This window comes from Littorina saxatilis, linkage group LG12 (genome assembly GCF_037325665.1).
Source record: "Littorina saxatilis isolate snail1 linkage group LG12, US_GU_Lsax_2.0, whole genome shotgun sequence".
Classification (NCBI taxonomy): Eukaryota; Metazoa; Mollusca; class Gastropoda; order Littorinimorpha; family Littorinidae; genus Littorina; species Littorina saxatilis.
The window spans coordinates 20,438,304-20,455,854 of record NC_090256.1 but is presented as its reverse complement, the minus strand read 5'-3'; the positions used below and the strand labels follow the sequence as shown (position 1 = coordinate 20,455,854).

The window sequence follows — 17,551 nt, the reverse complement described above, 5'->3', positions numbered from 1 at the left end:
AGCGTAATGGAAAAAATATGGAGGCCCGATTAGAGCAAATAAACTTAAAACCAATTTGATTTTAAAACAAAATTAAGTGAAACTTTGGGTAACTCATTTTAAATGTGTTCCCCAAAGTTACACAGAATGATTTCATTTTCTTGCACTTGTCAAAGGGTGAGCAGATAACAATATTTTTTTCAATTTACACAAAGTCTCAAGCATCAGCCAAACTACAAAAGTAGCTAAAGCACACAGCGTTCAGAAACAAGCCGGACCCAAATAATACACAAGACAGCTCTTTAAGAAAAACTTCAGTTTATTCAATAAAAGTCACCGAGTCTTTGGAAATAAAACAAGGTCGATGGCTGATGGGTAAAAGTATGTACAGTGCAATGATGTGAGATTAATCCTCGACGCTTGTCAGCACGATCGAAGCCCTCCCTGGACAAACCCTTTGTTCCGTAATCTTCATTCTTTGCATGTCGGCACCACGTCCTATTCAGGGGAGCGACTTCTCTTGTCCGACTTCCTGCGATCAGGAGATCCTGAACCAGACCTGAAACAAAAGGAAGTGTGTCAACTCTAAAATGCCGCAAATAAAATGGTCTGTCCCTCAGCAGTTCTGGTTTAAGAATCTGTTGATTTTTTCCCTGCAGCCAGGTGATCTGCTTTGTTTGACTTACCACCTAGACTGAGTGACCAGCTTCTAATGAAGCCTTGCTCCAGTTCCCACCGGCTTGGAAAATCGCCAGTGTGATCACTCATGGTTGAGAGTCTGTAATTAGCATGTCCCAATATAAGTCATATGGACACACAAAGAGGTTAGCTGGCCAGAAGGTGCACCCCCCCCCCCCCCCCCCCCCTATAATCCAGAACTTCGCTGCATAGAATCAGGCTTCCGATCTCATCCAGCATTAAAATCAAACTATCTTCTATCCTTAGAACTTCTGGATGAGATCAGAATTCCAAATGAGATCAGAATTATGATTCTATCCAGCTAGATTCAAAATCTAGCCAGATTCTGAACTCGGCCATTACATCACCATTGCACACACGTACCTGCGTCTGCTCCTCCTTTCATGGGATCGACTCCTTGATTTGGAGTGAGAGCGGCGGCTGTAACACACACATAAGCAAAAACACTTAAAGACAAATCGGATATGTAACATTCTTCTTTTTCATTGTATGAAACCAAATAAATATGGATATAGCTATTTGGTTTTAATACTGTCAGTCAAAAAAACAAAATAACCCAAACAGGTTTAAATAACCACCACCTTGCTTTACCATTTCAGATATGTTATCACTACAGTAGAACCCCCTATTTACGACTTTGAAAAAACCTTGAAAATTAGGTCGTAAAAAGGAGGGGTCTTAAAATGGGGGTTTGAATTTGGTTGCAATGTACGTACTGTTATATGTACTGTCATGTTTACACACAAAAAAACACAGTTGCAGTTTACTGTCATATCAACACACACACACACCCAAACACATTACAGCAGAACAACTGTAACTCAAATTTCAAAGAAAATTTACTCATGGCGTAATGCTCGCTCCCCCTGAGTGAAGCACATTTGACATTGTGGCACAACCAGTAAAATCCGAATGTCCTAACTCGATAGACAGCATAACAACTTTTCTCCCGAATTATCTTTCCGCTCACATGAATGTTTCTTCGCCTTGCATCGCTAAACTTGTCCCATACACGATCGTTGAGGTTTTCGTACAGGCACCTCTCTTTGGCTTTGCGTACTTTCGCTTCACTGTCCTTCTCGCCATCTCGATAACACCGAGTCCTTATCATTGACGATACACAGGATTTGCGTCTTCCCGACTCCTAAGGAAGTCGCCGCGAATTGCCATTTCGCTCGATTAGTGATTACTTTATTAGCTCTCTACTCAAGAGTCGGCGCTTTTCTCTTTCTTTTGCGAATCTTCATTTGTCAACAAGTCGTCGTGACAAGATAGCGTACAGAGGAAAACCTGATGTATTAGGATCTCGCGCACGCGAGATTTCGATTTTGTTTTTTTCTCGCGGTAGTTGCACGAGAGCCGCCATGTTGTGTTTTCGTCTGCTCGACAGAAAATGCGCGAAAGTCGTAATTCATCCCCAAAAGCTCGGTCGTAAGTCGCGTTTTGGGGCGAGTCGTTCACTGGGGGTTCATTATATAGTAGAACGCATCCGTGGTAGAAAAATCAGTCGTAAAAAGGGGGTGGTCGTAAACAGGGGGGTCGTTAAGGGGGAGTACTACTGTATTTCAGTGTCATGAAAAATAATCTACAAAACGTATGGTAGATGACTGAGGATGAAAGTCACTTTTCATTTAAATGCTTGTTCTTCTCTCAGGTACCAGGAGATGGGATCGGCATAACTCTCACTTAGTCTTACTGCATATGCTATAATGCATTTCAAGCACTTCCGTAATTTTGTTTCTCAGAGTATGACTTGTTTTTTGTATAGCAAAGTTTGACAGACATGACATATTCCTAACGAGCAATATGTGATTCTGAGACAAACATTAACAAAATATCCCTTTTTCTGCATGGTCTGGAACATGTCCTCTAAATGATTAAACTAGCAGTCCCTCGGCAACAGGTGGAAGAAATGAAAACTGTTGATAGAACACGTGGTAGAAGTTAAAAAGATGACTTACTGGCTATCTGGTGAACGGGAACGAGATTTACGCCTGCAACAACAGAAGTTATGAGTATATTATGCCAAGAAAGCATGTGGACATGACAAAACAACAAAGTCTTTGTCTTCTGTAACCTCTGAGATCCCATGTTTTACCTTTCTAGTTTCATAGCTGTCTTTGGGGAGAAAATGTTTTCCTTTGCTGACCTACCAATTCTGTTGGGTATGTAACAAACACATTAACTGTGAATTAATAAGATTAATTATCCTGTATATGTCAGCAAATTACATGCTAGTGATTGTGATGTGCAAACAATAAAAGCAGCTTACCTTTTGTCCCTTGGGCTGTGGGAACGAGACCTACCGCCACGTCTGCAACAAACAAAAACAACAAATCATGACACACTTGCTTCTTATGGAAAGGAAAGAAATCACATAACCACACCCTCTTCTCTTTGTCATCTCCAGCTCTTGATCTGCACTAGTTTAATAAAACTAATGGAAACACACACAGAGGAACACAAAAAGCCACAATGCACACCTCATTTTAAAACGAGCCACATGAAACAGGTATAATTATATGTATTTGGGCATCTTGAAATAGAAGGCAGCAATGCAAAACAAACCACTGACTCACCGTCGGTAAGAACTGCGAGATCGAGACCTGTCCCTGCAAAACAAACACGTATGGCGTTCTTATCAAGCATGTTTAGATACTTCCAGATCAGATGCGTCTGGAGCTTCAGAAAGAGTCTGCAGACTACCCGGTCTCAGTTCTTCACAGGATAAATAGAACAAAAAGAGTGACCAGACCTGGGAACCCCTGTTTTGCACTGAGTATTCTCTAACAAACCCATGATTCAAACATGCTTCACACGCGTCCGCCACATCGTTAATTAAGTTTACCTGTACAGTCGAGATCGCTTTACACGAAATGAAAGGGACCAATATTTTTTTCCGAGTTAACGTTTTTTCGCGATAACGAAAATGATCAAACTGATCACTTTTTTTTTAAAAAGCAAGATAAAGAAGATAAAACAGTGCCATGCCTTAAAAAAAAAAAGCCTCTAGTGCGCGGCGGACGAAGTATACGGTTCAGTCAGAGTCGGCAGTTTTGTCGTCTGCTACAGATCATTATTTTGTTGTACACTTTAATTCCCCACAAAAAAAGATTAAAATCCATTGCAGTGTTTAAAATCCATTGCAGTGTTTATGAATTCACACAGGACGATAGAAATCCGTCAACTTCAACTGTTTGACAGGCTCACGGCACTTTCCGACGAACCGTTCAATTCTTGTGTACATTTAAAACAAATCCTTTTTTCAATTTTTACTGACAAAAACTGTAATCATGTGTCAAAATACTGGATCGGCTTCAACATCGGCTTGTGAATAAAAGTAGTCTTGGAATTTTTCTCGTCCTATTTTTTTCCCACTGACAGTACTGATCGTATTCTCGACAATCATGCGTACAGAATACGGCGAAATCGTATGGGTTCCCAGGCCTGAGTGACGTATAGCAATAGCACAGCATGAACAGTGAGCAAGACCTATGAATTTAGACACATCTGCTGTTCTCTGTCAACATTTTATGTGCATACCATATAACATACAATGATAAATGTACATGTTTTTGCTTGGAAAGATATGCAGACAGAGGACCAAAAGCAAGAAGCCACATCTCGATTTGAATAAAACGAAAGAACATCACAGCAAATGAGCGATCAGATTTCCTGGCATGAGGAAAGAAGAAACAGAAATGAAGATCTAGTCATAATGCAGAAATGCACAAAAAAAGACAAAACATTTTTTTTTTATATACAAGAGGTATTCTTATCAAGTACATACAATAGACACTTTCTGGACTGGTTCACAGGATAATTGTAAAAGTACCATGGAGACAGGATAATGCAGTTTAGTTGTACAAGCATACCATGAAGTCCTGAAAATAATAAAAGCACATCAATTCCACATTTCTTCATAAGCTGCAGTCTGTTCACTGGGGGAAAAAAAAAGGAACAAGTACGAGAAGCCACAGCTCAATTTGGAATTACAGTAAACAGATGGCTTGGCAGATATAAGACATTTGCCAGCTGTTTGATCAGTGAAAGGAAATTGGAATTTTGAGTACCCATAAAACCCCAGCATCTATATCGACTATCAGATTGTTCAGGTTCTACCTCACCTTGTTTACAAAGAGAAACTGTCCTTTAAGTTTATTTTACAAAATATAATGGCCCCCCTACACAAAATTCTGAAAAATTCATGCCTGTTCTTTCAGAAGCTGTTGAGAGTGCCACCTGCAAAAATCATGAACATCGATTACAAAGAAAACCAAACTCACAAAGGAAAAGATAGTGAATGAGACAAAGAGAAGGACTGAATGCTACAGCTAGAGGAAACTGCAAACAGCAGGAACAGTGTGACAAACACATGATCACTGAAGGCTTTCTTTATTTGGTGTTTAACGTCGTTTTCAACCGTTCAAGGTTATATCGCGACGGAGGGAAGGGGGGTGATGGGATAGAGCCACTTGTCAATTGTTTCTTGTTCACAAAAGCACTAATCAAAAATTTGCTCCAGGGGCTTGCAACGTAGTACAATATATTACCTTACTGGGAGAATGCAAGTTTCCAGTACAAAGTACTTAACATTTCTTACATACTGCTTGACTAAAATCTTTACAAACATTGACTATATTCTATACAAGAAACACTTAACAAGAGTAAAAGGAGAAACAGAATTCGTTAAGTCGCCTCTTACGACATGCTGGGGAGCATCGGGTAAATTCTTTCTCGTCCCAACCAATATGGGACTCCCCCTAACCCGCGGGGGGCATCACTGAAGGCCGACTTTTTATCAAAAGCTCCCAAAGAGAAAAGAAAATGCTGACAACACTGAACACCCAATGAGACTCACCGGTAAGAGTGAGGACTGCAACTACGAGAGCAAGAAAAAATAGACCTGAACCTGAAAAATGAAAAGACCAAAAAAGTATGCCCATCTCAATTGCCGTATTGGAGTGTTCCTCTATCCCTGCTGAAGCAGTTCTCCATGCTTCTGGGTAGTTGTACTTCAAGTCTTGTGCTCCTAAGCTTATAAGTTATTCTCAGTTCAGGCTTTGATTGGTAAAAGTAAATCATATGTTCTGAAACATACCACTAACAGTATCTATTGTTCATTCATGGAAGTCTGTTTTAAGTGTTCTCAGCCCATCCGCAACTATAATTATTCAGAAGACTATTAAAACAAATCTAGGCCTAAAACCAATTTCTAAGTGCAAGAACGGTTCAGCTTCAGGAACAGCTTCAAACTGTCAAACCCAGGCAGGAGAAATTACACAGCTTCAAAAGAAAACTTGGCCTTCCTCAGGATATGAATGGTTGGACGCAGGCACAACAGCAAGGGAAAAAGAAGACACACAAAAGCCGACAAGACCATGCCAACAACGTCAGCCACAGCTTACCTGTAGCGGGGACTGCGCGATCTAGAGCGTGATCGAGAAAAAATAGACCTGTACCTGAAAAAGCAAACAGCCCATGCTAACATCTCAGTGCCTGGCAATGTTGCAGACAAATGTAGCAAGAAACTGAAAGATAATAAATAAAAAATATACCAAGAGCTGTCAACAGTGTCTGGCGGCGGTGATGGTGAGAGGGGGTAGAGGTGGGGTTTAAGAAAGGATGGGAAAGTATGTTATCCTCTACAATCAAACAGTAAAACATCTTACCGTGGACTGCGGCTGCGAGAGCGACGAGAGCTGTGTCCCCTTTCCTTTGTTCTCATCTGAGATGGGGCTGAAACACATTGACACCAAAACACCCATTACCAGTACCCCCAAACACTTCTCAATATCCTTTTCCCCCTGTTGTTCATGAGTGAAAATCCTACACTCTGAAGTACAGAAAAAATGGGGGTTTACCGTTCAGGCTTCACTCAGATTGTTATTCATGTAAATTGTAATTGCACTGAATGGTAACTGCTACGTGACAAGAAAATACTTAAAATCTATCTTTTCAACACAAGTTTACACAGAACTTGCAGCACATACATGTGTGACAAGATTTGGATTGTCATCAATTAACATAAGTCAGAAAACAACAAAGAGGGAGAGAGAGGGAGGGAGGATGATAATGATGGAACTTTATTTTTCAAGGATAGAGGTTACTTTTAAGGCTACGCCTTTTCTTACAACCAGCCCTTACTTCTAATATAAACAACAAAGAGATAGAGAGAGAGACAGTGAAAAACAGAATGAGAGGAAGACTTCAAAACTCACTCTTCCTGTCTCCTCTAGCAAATTCCACCTCCAGCTCCCGTCCATAGAAGCGTGATCTGTCCAGGTGGTAAAGAGCATCATCCGCATCTCTGGGGTCTTCAAATGTGGCATGGAGTTAAGGTTTCTTTGTTTCTTTCTTTTTCTTGCTTTGTATTCTAATTTCAAACAAGAACTTACCATTTTGCTAAGAGTAGAATAACAAACTTTTATAGTTTCAATTACTGTAGTACAAGAGCAATCTTTCAATGAAGCCATTATCATTCAAGCACAAGTGAAGTTTCTAGTAAATTTTGGTTATGCAGTATGCCTCCTACATAACAAACTACAAATGAAAACTATGGAAAGCAATATTTTAATGTTAATTAGCTATACTCCAAAGGCCTACCAATACTAACAGTGACAGCTGTTCAAAATTGCTAAACCAAGAGGCCACATCTTACTAACAACTCTTTAATAAAATTAACGATAAAAATCAAGATAGATATTGTGAATGTGTTGCTTTTCATGTTTTGATTTACAACTGTAATTTTAAAAATCAAAGGAATATTTTACATATGGTCAATGTACGTTTACACAAAATATCATATCATTATCAGGAAAATTATTGAAAATGCTTTTCTAGCAATTATTAAGAACAATCCAGCTGAGATTTCCAAAGGAACAACCTTACACAAATATAAAACCTGCTAAAAAAAGTCAAAGGTCCCCGAAATTAGATTTTTGTTGTTGAAATTACATACTAAAATGGATTAGGATACTATCATGAACCGAGTAATCTCAGTCCAGCTTAAATTTTAGAGGTGCATGGAAAATGTGAAGTAAATGGGAAAGTTCAACCAACCATCAATCAAAAACAATAGCAGATACTTATGAGACCAAGACTCAGATGACTCTCTCTGGGAGAAAGACCACAGAGAAAAAGAAAAAGCATACCATGGATATTGTTAAGAAATCTTGGCCTTTTGGTAGCTTAGGACCGAACCTGTGCAACTGCGGAACTTGAGACGGGGAATAGGTCGCCCTTGAGACGATAAACTTGGCATCTTGTACTTGTACGCCTTGCTTGTGACTGAGCCTTGTGCTTGTCGAAAGAAGTTCCTAGGGGACGTGCCAAGGCTGGCCCAGACAACCAGGAGGCATCAGGATCGTTGTCATTCCTTTTAGGACCAGGCTGTTTTAGTTGGCATGTTTGCTAGGGCTTCTCCCTGTTTTTCTTTACTGGCCTGAGTGTAAGAGTAGATCGTGATGCCTCATGGCTGCCCAGTTTCCCAGCCTGCAAGAAACTTGAGCATATCGAGCTTGACCTTGGAGTTCTGGCCTTGACTTGTTATGGCTTGAACCTTGACTTGCTACGGCTTGAACCTTGACTTGTTATGGCTTGAACCTTGACTTGTTATGGCTTGAACCTCGAGCTTGCTTGCCTTGCTCTTTACAACTGATGTGAAAAGAGAAATATAACAGGTTAATCTTATGCCCCTGTAATAGTTTGGATAACAAATTACAACAAATTTCATTTTCACAGAGGAATGACGCACATCCCTGGAAAGCAAAACTGCAGGACTCAGAAAAACAAACAAGTGAACCAACAAACAGTTTAGAAATAGATGAAGCAAAACACAAGCATTTCATTTTCAACATGCAAAAAAACATAAACACAAAAACAGACAGCAAATTATGTCTGAAAAACTACTAGACAAGAGACTATATTATAGAGCGCAACTTTTTAAATTTTTTTGATCTCCGTTACAAAAAGCGCAAGAAAAGGTTAACTTGTTCTGTTTGAAGACTCATTGTTGGCTACCAAATTCTATGAAGTGTCTACAAGTACAAATGTATTCAACTTCAACTCTATCTCATAATAATTGTTTGTTTGTTTGTTTTACGCCCAGCCGACCACGAAGGGCCATATCAGGGCGATGCTGCTTTGACATTTAACGTGCGCCACACACAAGACAGAAGTCGCAGCACAGGCTTCATGTCTCACCCAGTCACATTATTCTGACACCGGACCAACCAGTCTTAGCACTAACCCCATAATGCCAGACGCCAGGCGGAGCAGCCACTAGATTGCCAATTTAAAAGTCTTAGGTATGACCCGGCCGGGGTTTGAACCCACAACCACCCGATCACGGGGCGGACGCCTTACCACTAGGCCAACCGTGCCGGTTCTCATAATAATATAGGTATCAAATATCGCTTATAATCTGTTCATGCCCCAACCTAAACAACACACATTTCTTCTATAACTCGCACAGTTGCAACCATGCCATTCAGCATGCTAGACACCGGTCACGCATCCATGCCAAATTTTGAAAAGTACTGGAAAATTGTGTTATTCATAACTGATTGCACATAATAATGATCACAATTGATTGTGGTTGGTCCTGCCAACTTTTAAATTCATTTTTGGAGACTTTATACAACTAGGTCACAGTACTAACACTGTCACCAGATGTAGTGATGTACATCAAACAGCCTTTTCCATCCTTCCGCAATCATGAGAATGTCAATCTAGCTGGTAATTAAAGAACAAGACAAATCTTGCAACAGATTGACCCCGGGAATGACATGCGCTCGCACGTTGATTATCTGCCTCCGTATTCATGTTCCACTTACAGATTCACAAAAAGTGAAACACTAGGAAAAACACACACACACAAATGACAGTGACACACACAAAACAACAAACCAACAAAAACACTCTTCTTAGGTACTGCTAACAGTTTACAGTGCAGTAAACACCACAAATGACAAACTGAATTGTTAATTAATTTAAGCATAAAAAGCCATAATCATTGCTGACACCAATCCAGAAAGTACAAACTAGTACTTGAAGAGTCAAAACAGCATTAAACTTTACACACGAAAGTCAAGTTAGTTGTAGATGCATAAAATGTCATGTCCTAGGGCAATAGCCTACAGTAACTGAAGCAGATCTGCAGTCTTGTCCCAAATACATCTCTTCGTTTCTTTCTTTGTTTCAGTTGATAGTAATAAACTATTGAAATATATACGGTAAGGTAAATCCATACCTTAGCATCCTTTTTCAATGACTTCAACACAGCCTTAGATCTATTAAACATTTGGTACACTTTAAACACTGGACTGCATTTGCAACAGTATCACTTGACATCCAAGCACAGACTGGGAATTTTGGGATGTCGGAAGGACAGAAAGTGCTGAAGTGCAAATTTCACTCATCAATTGACCAAGACAAGACTGAATCGTCTGCTCAGCGTTTCTGTAATGTAAAGTTGGCATGTTGAACACGGCAAGAAAGGATATTGAATATAGGCAAATCCTCTGGGTCGCCTAGTAAAATAGTCCATGGGAACATAAACATCAGAAATGGGTCCGTACTTTCCAAACAAGCTTCTCATCTCTTCTTGCCTGGGAAGGGTAACACAAAGAAGTTCAACAATTGATCAGTATCATTTTATCTGCTAAACACAACACATTCTTAAAAAATTATATAATTATTATAAACAGGAAATACCTGTACTACAGTCGAACCTACCCTGGCGACCACCCCTTGATAACGACCACCTGCCTTTTAGTATTAGGACCACCCCAGACAATCACCGACGAAATATTTACCAATGAAATTCACCTTTCCATAGCAACCACCTGTCAGTATAATTATAAAGACCACATCTGGTTGGTCCCTTGAGCGGCCGTTAAAGACAGGATCACCCCTACATTGTCTCTCAAACGATACAAAAACTGTTAAAACTAACAAGCCAACACAGACTCGGGAAAATCTCACTCTTAACTGCACAAAATCAACATTAAACCAACAAAAACACTTTTCTTACGTACTGCTAACAGTTTACAGTGTAGTAAACACCGCAAATGACAAACTGAATTGTTAATTAATTTAAGCATAAAGCCATAATCATTGCTGACACTAATCCAGAAAGTGCAAACAAGTACTTGAGTCAAAACAGCATAAAACTTCACACACGAAAATAAAAGTTAGTTCTAGATGCATAAAATGCCATGTCCTACAGTAACTGAAGCAGATCCGCAGTCTTGTCCTAAATACATCTCTTCGTTTCTTTCATTGTTTTAGTTGATAGCAATAAACTATTGAAATATATATATATATAATATACGGAAAGGTAAATCAATACCTTTGCATCCTTTTTCAATGACTTCAACACAGCTTTAGATCTATTACACATTTGGTCACTTTAAACACTGGACTGCATTTGCAACAGTATTACTAGACATCCAGACACAGACTGGGAATTTTAGGATGTCGGAAGAACAGAAAAGGCAGAAGTGCAAATTTCACTCATCAACTGATCAAGACAAGACTGAATCGTCTGCTTAGTGTTTCTGTAATGTAGGGTTGGCATGTTGAACACAGCAAGAAAGGATATTGAATGTAGGCAAATCCCCTGGGTCGCCTAGTGAAATAGTCCATGGGAACATAAACATCCGAAATGGGTCCGTACTTTCCAAACAAGCTTCTCAGCTCTTCTTGCCTGGGAGGGTAACACAAAGAAGTTAAACCAATTGATCAGTATCACTGTATCTGCTAAGCACAACACATTCTTGAAAAATTATATAATTATAATCAACATGAAATACTACAGTGGAACCTGCCTTGGTGACCACCCCTTGATAACGATCAACTGCCCAATAGGTCACGAAGAATTTTTGACCATTACCAACGCAATTCACCTTTCCATTGCGACCACATGTCCATAAGTATAACGACTATCAAGTTATATCAACTGAGCTAAGACGAACATCTGCCAGTGAAGGGAAAACTAAGAAAGTCTATTTTGAAGATACCGGTGACTGCCGGTTCCCGAGCATGGGAGCTCCGTAACCGGCTCGCCGGTTTCCGAGCCACTCCATATTATTACAATGAATGGCATCTGCATGGGTAACGCCAGCAGAATCCAAAACTTTGGATTAGTTACCGGCGCTATTGTGAATGAGCCCACTGGACAACAGGAGAGGGAGGAGGGGGCTGGCAGGCAAACGTATTGAATTTTTAAGAGTAGACTAGTAATAGTACTGGTAGACTCTAAGATCTCCCCCGTCTTCCACTTGATAAAAAGTTGATAGGCCATGCCCATGGCTCCTGCGACCCGTTCTGCACTTCAGCAACTGCGTACCATAGGATACGGGGGATCATGTCTCGCAAAACTAGCAATCAGACCATTTGTTACTCACCGACAGCCATCCGGCACATTTCTCACGTAGAGAGAAGAATTTGGAGGACGAGAATATCGGCTCATTTTCTCAATCGAGTAAAACTCTCAACCAGACTCAACAATGGCGTCGGTAACTGACCTACTGCGCATGTGTGTAGCACTTAACAAACATCTTGTTCCTGTTCTATAATTAGAAACATTGTCTGATTAATACAAATGTATACATATAATCCCTTTATGCACAACGGGATCGTGCTGAATAGTCTCTCTGGTCGAATCACCACGCCTATCAGTTGACAGTTTGACTATGAAGGAAGGAAGTGAGGGAAGAAGATATATAAAAGAACATTTTAAGCGTTGAAAGTAACATTGTTTAAGGTTGACTCAAGGCACCGTGAGCACATGTACAGCACCCCGAATGAAGTTACTGGGTGATCAGTAGGAAATGAGAGGTCAGGGCCGATTCTAGTGTGGCCGCAAATAGCACGCAAGTGCACCCGCGCACACACACACACACACACACACTCACACTCACACACACACACACAAAACACAGAGGAAAAAGCTTTATGTATCGTTGTGTCTGTTTGGGAAAGTATTGGGTGTTTAGATGCAACGGAAAAATAACGCGTTAAAGGGAGAATTGAAAGAAGAAGAAAAACCTTACCCTGAGTGTAGGTAAAAACTTGAAGGCTGAAAATTGTAAAACAAATAAAAAATTGTGAATAGTGAAAACAGCAACTGTAATGTATTTTAAGGAAATTAAGGGAATCCAGTGGGTTTTAGTAGTGGATAGGGAACCGACAAGTCGGATACGGAACCTCCTGGCTAGGGAACCGGCATTGAGTCACCAGTTTATCCTTAGCGCTGCAAGTCAAGCTTCTTCTTCTTGTCGATCGCGTCTTTACACTTGGAGTCCGGTGTCACGATTTCATCTTTCGCCTGTGTACATATTTCCCCCTCGATATATACTCAAGACTAAAATGTTGTTTCCCGGTAAAAATTAAGAAGTGAAATTATTTATGGACGAAAAGCATATCAGTTTCTTGCATGTGAAGAAATTTGGTGGTGAAATTTAATAGATTTCACCTCCAAAATCGATTTTTTTCGAAAACGTGTACCGAGTGGTTACGTCCCTTGAGTAAGAAGGGAAACATTTGAGGATGAATCAAATTTCAAGTTAAATAAAAAAAACAAGAGGCGAAGCCTTCAAGGCTCACGTAAGAAATAGACAAACAGTAACACAAACTCAATCACTCCGTCACACATACACACCCACACACACAGTAAGCTTAGGTGACACTGTGCAAGAAAGAGAGACACTAGATCTCACACCGGTGACACTGTGACGGTTCCCCTACGCTTTGTGTCCGGTGCCCTGACCCTTTGTGTTCGGTTCCCACTCGGTTCCCACACGCCAAAATTCGCGGACAAAACATCCATTTATGGTAGTATTACGCAATGTTGCTCTCTGAGAATGGTCTTGTTAGATCTGTGAGTGTTTACACTACATGCCTAGGTGCTGTTGGATTGAAGGTTTTTGATATTTTAGCCGTTATTAGGTAGAATGCCTTCCACTTTACTGCAAAACTGCATAATTCGTAGCATCGGCAAGAAATATCCTACCAAAAAATGCCTGCTTGGAACTGTCGTTGGTCCAGCAAAAAGTTCAACATGTCTGTAGCAGACAGCCCAAGTTTCAAGATTGTAGGGCCATCCAAACAGCCGTAATAATAAAAACAACAAAAGTAGTCAGTGAAATTGGCTGTGTTCGGTCCCCACACACTTTTGTGACGTAGGCGTGACGGTTCCCATAATTCATTGTGTCGGTCCCCACTTTCTGTGTCGGACCCCACTTTCGACCTAATTTCTCTGTGACGGACCCCACAACCAGCCTATTTTGTGTCGGTCCCCACACCTTCTTGGATTTATGACTTGCCGGTTACTTGTATCATTGTATTCATTGAATCTAATTGTCTCGGAGTTATTTTTCAGCAAAAACCGGCAAGGCAGCACCTTTTGTGATACCAAGTAAGTCAGATGACATCAGTATGTGTGTGTATGTGTGTGTGAGAGAGAGAGAGAGAGAGAGAGAGAGAGAGAGAGAGAGAGAGAGAGAGAGAGAGAAAGAGAGAGAGAGAGAGAGAGAGAGAGAGAGAGAGACTAACTTTATTAGTTTATGCCACAAATAATATATAACATTATTTATCTCTGGGACGGTTCCCAGTATACCAGCAAATTATGTGTTGATCCACCCACACCTTCTTGAACTGGCCTTCCCAATATCTACTCTTAGTCTTAAGGCCTTGGAGATATGCAATTTGGCACATTTTTAAAATAAAAGATCCACCTGTCGTATGTGAGATTCAGTTTTCAGAGCAAAATGCTGCCCAGGGACTTCTAGTGGTGATTGAAAAAAAAAAAGAGTACTTGCCTGTGTCAAGTATGTGTCTTTATTCACGCTTGTTGTAAGAGGCAACTTTTCCCAGCTCCTTGTGTTCATGACTGCTTTCTCTTAAAATTAATTACTTTATGACAGTCAGAATACAATGGAACAAGGCTACATAAACCCTGACAGCCTACGACAACGGCCCGACTAAGGCTCAACACCGCGCCAATAAATTCAGCATTGGGCCAATGTTGGGCCATGATTGCTCCGTTTTCGTAGGCTATCAGGGTCAAAGATACATATTGGTAAACTAGTAAAATACATGTTCAGCATCATCAGCAATACCACAAAAGGATTAAAACAAGAAATTCCTCCGATAGGAACTACACCCCCGTCAAAGGGAAATAACCTTCTCAGTTGGTGGCAGTGAGAATGGTTATTTCCCTTTGACCAACGGGGGTGTCCGTCTATACCAGGCCTTGTATAATTTTAATCCACCAATAACTCCCTAACCGTGTGTTTGACTGGTCCCAATTTTTGTAAGGACCGTCTCAGGAATGTATAGAACCTGTTCACCAAGTTTGGTGACGATCGGTCCGTTCATTCTTGAGATCTACTTGCGAACACAAACACATCGAGTGAAACCTATACACACCCCTATACCGGGGGTGTAAAAATCCTATTAGCTGTATGTCAGCGGCACAATGCAACCAGAACCAGCGTTTATGTGGAGTGATCGGGTGCTGGTCACTACCGCGAGCGTCACTACCGCGAGTACCACTACCGCGTCTCACACTAAAGTTGTGTTTCCGTACCCGCGATAGCGTTTTTCCAGCGGTGCGACGAAAATCAAGCACATAGAAAACAAGGAACTTAGTCGATAAATATCGACAGGGGGCGGACAAATGGTTTACATGTGAAATGTGTGTATATGGGTGTGGTTCTGAAACAAACAAACCATGTGAACCCCCCCATCCCACCGCTCGCGGGCTGAACGACTGACGTCACATGTCGCTTCGGTCTTTTCCTGAGAAGAACACGGCGTGTACATAATACACAATTCGATCGCGTAGCACTGCCAATGCACATTTTCGCAACGAAAACCGTGCTACTGTTTCTTGTGTGTTAAATCTGAAAGCAATATAAGTGAACGAACAATTGAAAACTGATATCACGTTACTAAACTCCAAAAAGTAATAAATTACTTCTGACTGCGGTACACAATACGGCAGTCACCTCTGCGAATGCTGTCGAAGAATCTAACCGAAAGTAAACATTCTGGGAATCTACGCGCATCGGCCTTGACGCAAGTTCAATACTTAGCCAATGAGCGCGCCGCGGCGAAGTTGGCCGCTGTAAGTCTCGCAGCGCTGGCTGGCTGAGCGAGTTGCGTGTCCATCCTTTTTTGGTCCAAGCCGCACCGTAGACCAGATTAGTAGGCGCTTGATTTTGGTATTTTGATTTTACATAACATTAAACCTTTCTTGGGGTTCATGGTCATGGCAACAGCCATAATAATATTATATCATGTATAATATTACATTTCAGCATATTTGAATTACATGTCATCATACCAAACTGTCATACATTTTTATTCCTACATCATTCTGATTGATCACAACCAAACCTACTATCAGTGGACACATCCAAATGTAAGCGCCTGTTCTTGACAACTTTTAATCGATCTAAAAATAGCAACTTGCTGGGCCCTCTGCCGCCAACAGACACTGTTTGGCCTGTAGGTAAAATGTACAATGTATTTTCTGATTTGTGCACAAAAGCTTTATTTCTTTTTTCTTTTTTTTAACATAACAATGTTTAATGTCACTGTATGTTTAAAAGACCATGGTCATATTTGTAAAAAAAATGTTAAATTAGAAAATAAATAACATTTTGGTTCATGATTTTTCCTACACCTGTGCTAAAAATAAGAAATAAAAATGTCGGGTATATAAGTCACTCAAATACAGCTAAGTATGAATGGCTCGGTTTGAGTTTGTTGCAGTTGACCCTGCACAATGCGACATATCATGTTTTTGTTGAACAATTTTGACGTCACCCCTCCCATAGGGTGACGTATTTCACAACTTCCTGTGTTACACAAACTCTGTGATGACCAATTTTGACGTCACCCCTCCCATAGGGTGACGGATTTCACAACTTTCTACAGATGAACAATGTTGCCTTCACCCCTCCCATAGGGTGACGGATGTCACAACTTCCTGTGTACACAAACTGATGACGTATTTCACAACAAAATGGCGCTGCCCATGGTCAACCTCTAAACTATCCGTATAGAATGGGGGCGTCCTCGCCCCCATAATGACCAGGAGTGTTTCCACACGCGCGACGCGTTAGCGGCGCGACAAGCGGCAAGCGACGCGATTTTTTTGAAAGGGTCCTGGAGCGATTTTTTCGCGTTGTCGCGCGGCAACGCGGGAGTTTACAGATTTTACCGCATGTTTAAAACGCAAGTACGGAAACACGTCACGCGTTTGCGCGCGTTTTCTTTTGTCGGTGCCGCTGTCGCGGGTACGGAAACAGAACTTACCGCGAGTACGACACTACCGGGAGTACGACACTACCGCGAGTATAACACTACCGCGTGTCACACTACCGCGAGTATAACATTACCGCGTGTCATTTTATGACTTCCATGGCTGAAGGCAAAGGTTGAAATGTTTCCTTGAAATATAAAACAAAAAGGCCTGGTCTGTTCTCTGAACACTAATTCAATGTTTGTCATGCTAACCAAGAACTCAAAACGATCAGAACACACTATCAGAATACATATAGAATGGGTTGCTTCCAATCAAAGCCGTTAGAACACAAACTCACAAGAAGTAAGTTTGCATGCGTTCTCTCTACGGTTATGGTACTCGCGGTTGTGGTACGCGCGGTAGTGTGACACGCGGCAGTGTTATACTCGCGGTAGTGTCGTACTCGCGGTAGTGTGACACGCGGTAGTGTTACACGCGGTAGTGTCGTACTCGCCGTAGTGTGACACGCGGTAGTGACGCTCGCGGTAGTGTCGCATAACCGGAGTGATCTGGAAAGGTGTCAATCTCTCTCTCTCTCTCTCTCACTCTCTC

At 41.1% G+C, this 17,551-nt stretch overlaps 1 protein-coding gene across 10 annotated transcripts; it reads right to left on the bottom strand.

Annotated features, from left to right (window-relative positions):
• Positions 1–280: 280 nt before the first annotated feature.
• Positions 281–12,247, bottom strand: LOC138981474 (serine/arginine-rich splicing factor 12-like). 10 transcript variants are annotated; one of them, XM_070354395.1, is made up of 10 exons: positions 12,090–12,247; positions 10,185–10,289; positions 6,900–7,003; positions 6,351–6,417; positions 6,087–6,140; positions 3,258–3,290; positions 2,951–2,992; positions 2,640–2,672; positions 1,042–1,098; positions 281–538 (listed from the first exon to the last, which is right to left on the bottom strand). In XM_070354395.1, the coding sequence occupies exons 1-10, from the start codon at positions 12,152–12,154 to the stop codon at positions 478–480; spliced, it is 621 nt and encodes a 206-aa protein (XP_070210496.1). In that variant the 5' UTR covers positions 12,155–12,247; the 3' UTR covers positions 281–477. The 10 variants fall into 10 exon arrangements, with proteins under 10 accessions (XP_070210496.1, XP_070210497.1, XP_070210499.1 ...); XM_070354396.1 differs by lacking the exon at positions 10,185–10,289 and adding an exon at positions 11,285–11,389 and having other exon boundaries at positions 12,090–12,246; XM_070354398.1 differs by lacking the exon at positions 2,640–2,672.
• Positions 12,248–17,551: the final 5,304 nt, after the last annotated feature.

What these genes read in the sequence shown, in the direction of transcription:
- LOC138981474 (XM_070354395.1), bottom strand. Translation starts at nt 12,154, where the DNA reads ATGAGCCGATATTCTCGTCCTCCAAATTCTTCTCTCTACGTGAGAAAT. An exon ending in TCTCGCAGCCGCAGTCCACG is followed by an intron (nt 6,141 to 6,350) that starts GTAAGATGTTTT and finishes TTGCTTTTTCAG; the next exon opens with GTACAGGTCTATTTTTTCTC. An exon ending in TCCCGTTCACCAGATAGCCA is followed by an intron (nt 1,099 to 2,639) that starts GTAAGTCATCTT and finishes TGTGTGTTACAG; the next exon opens with CCGCCGCTCTCACTCCAAAT.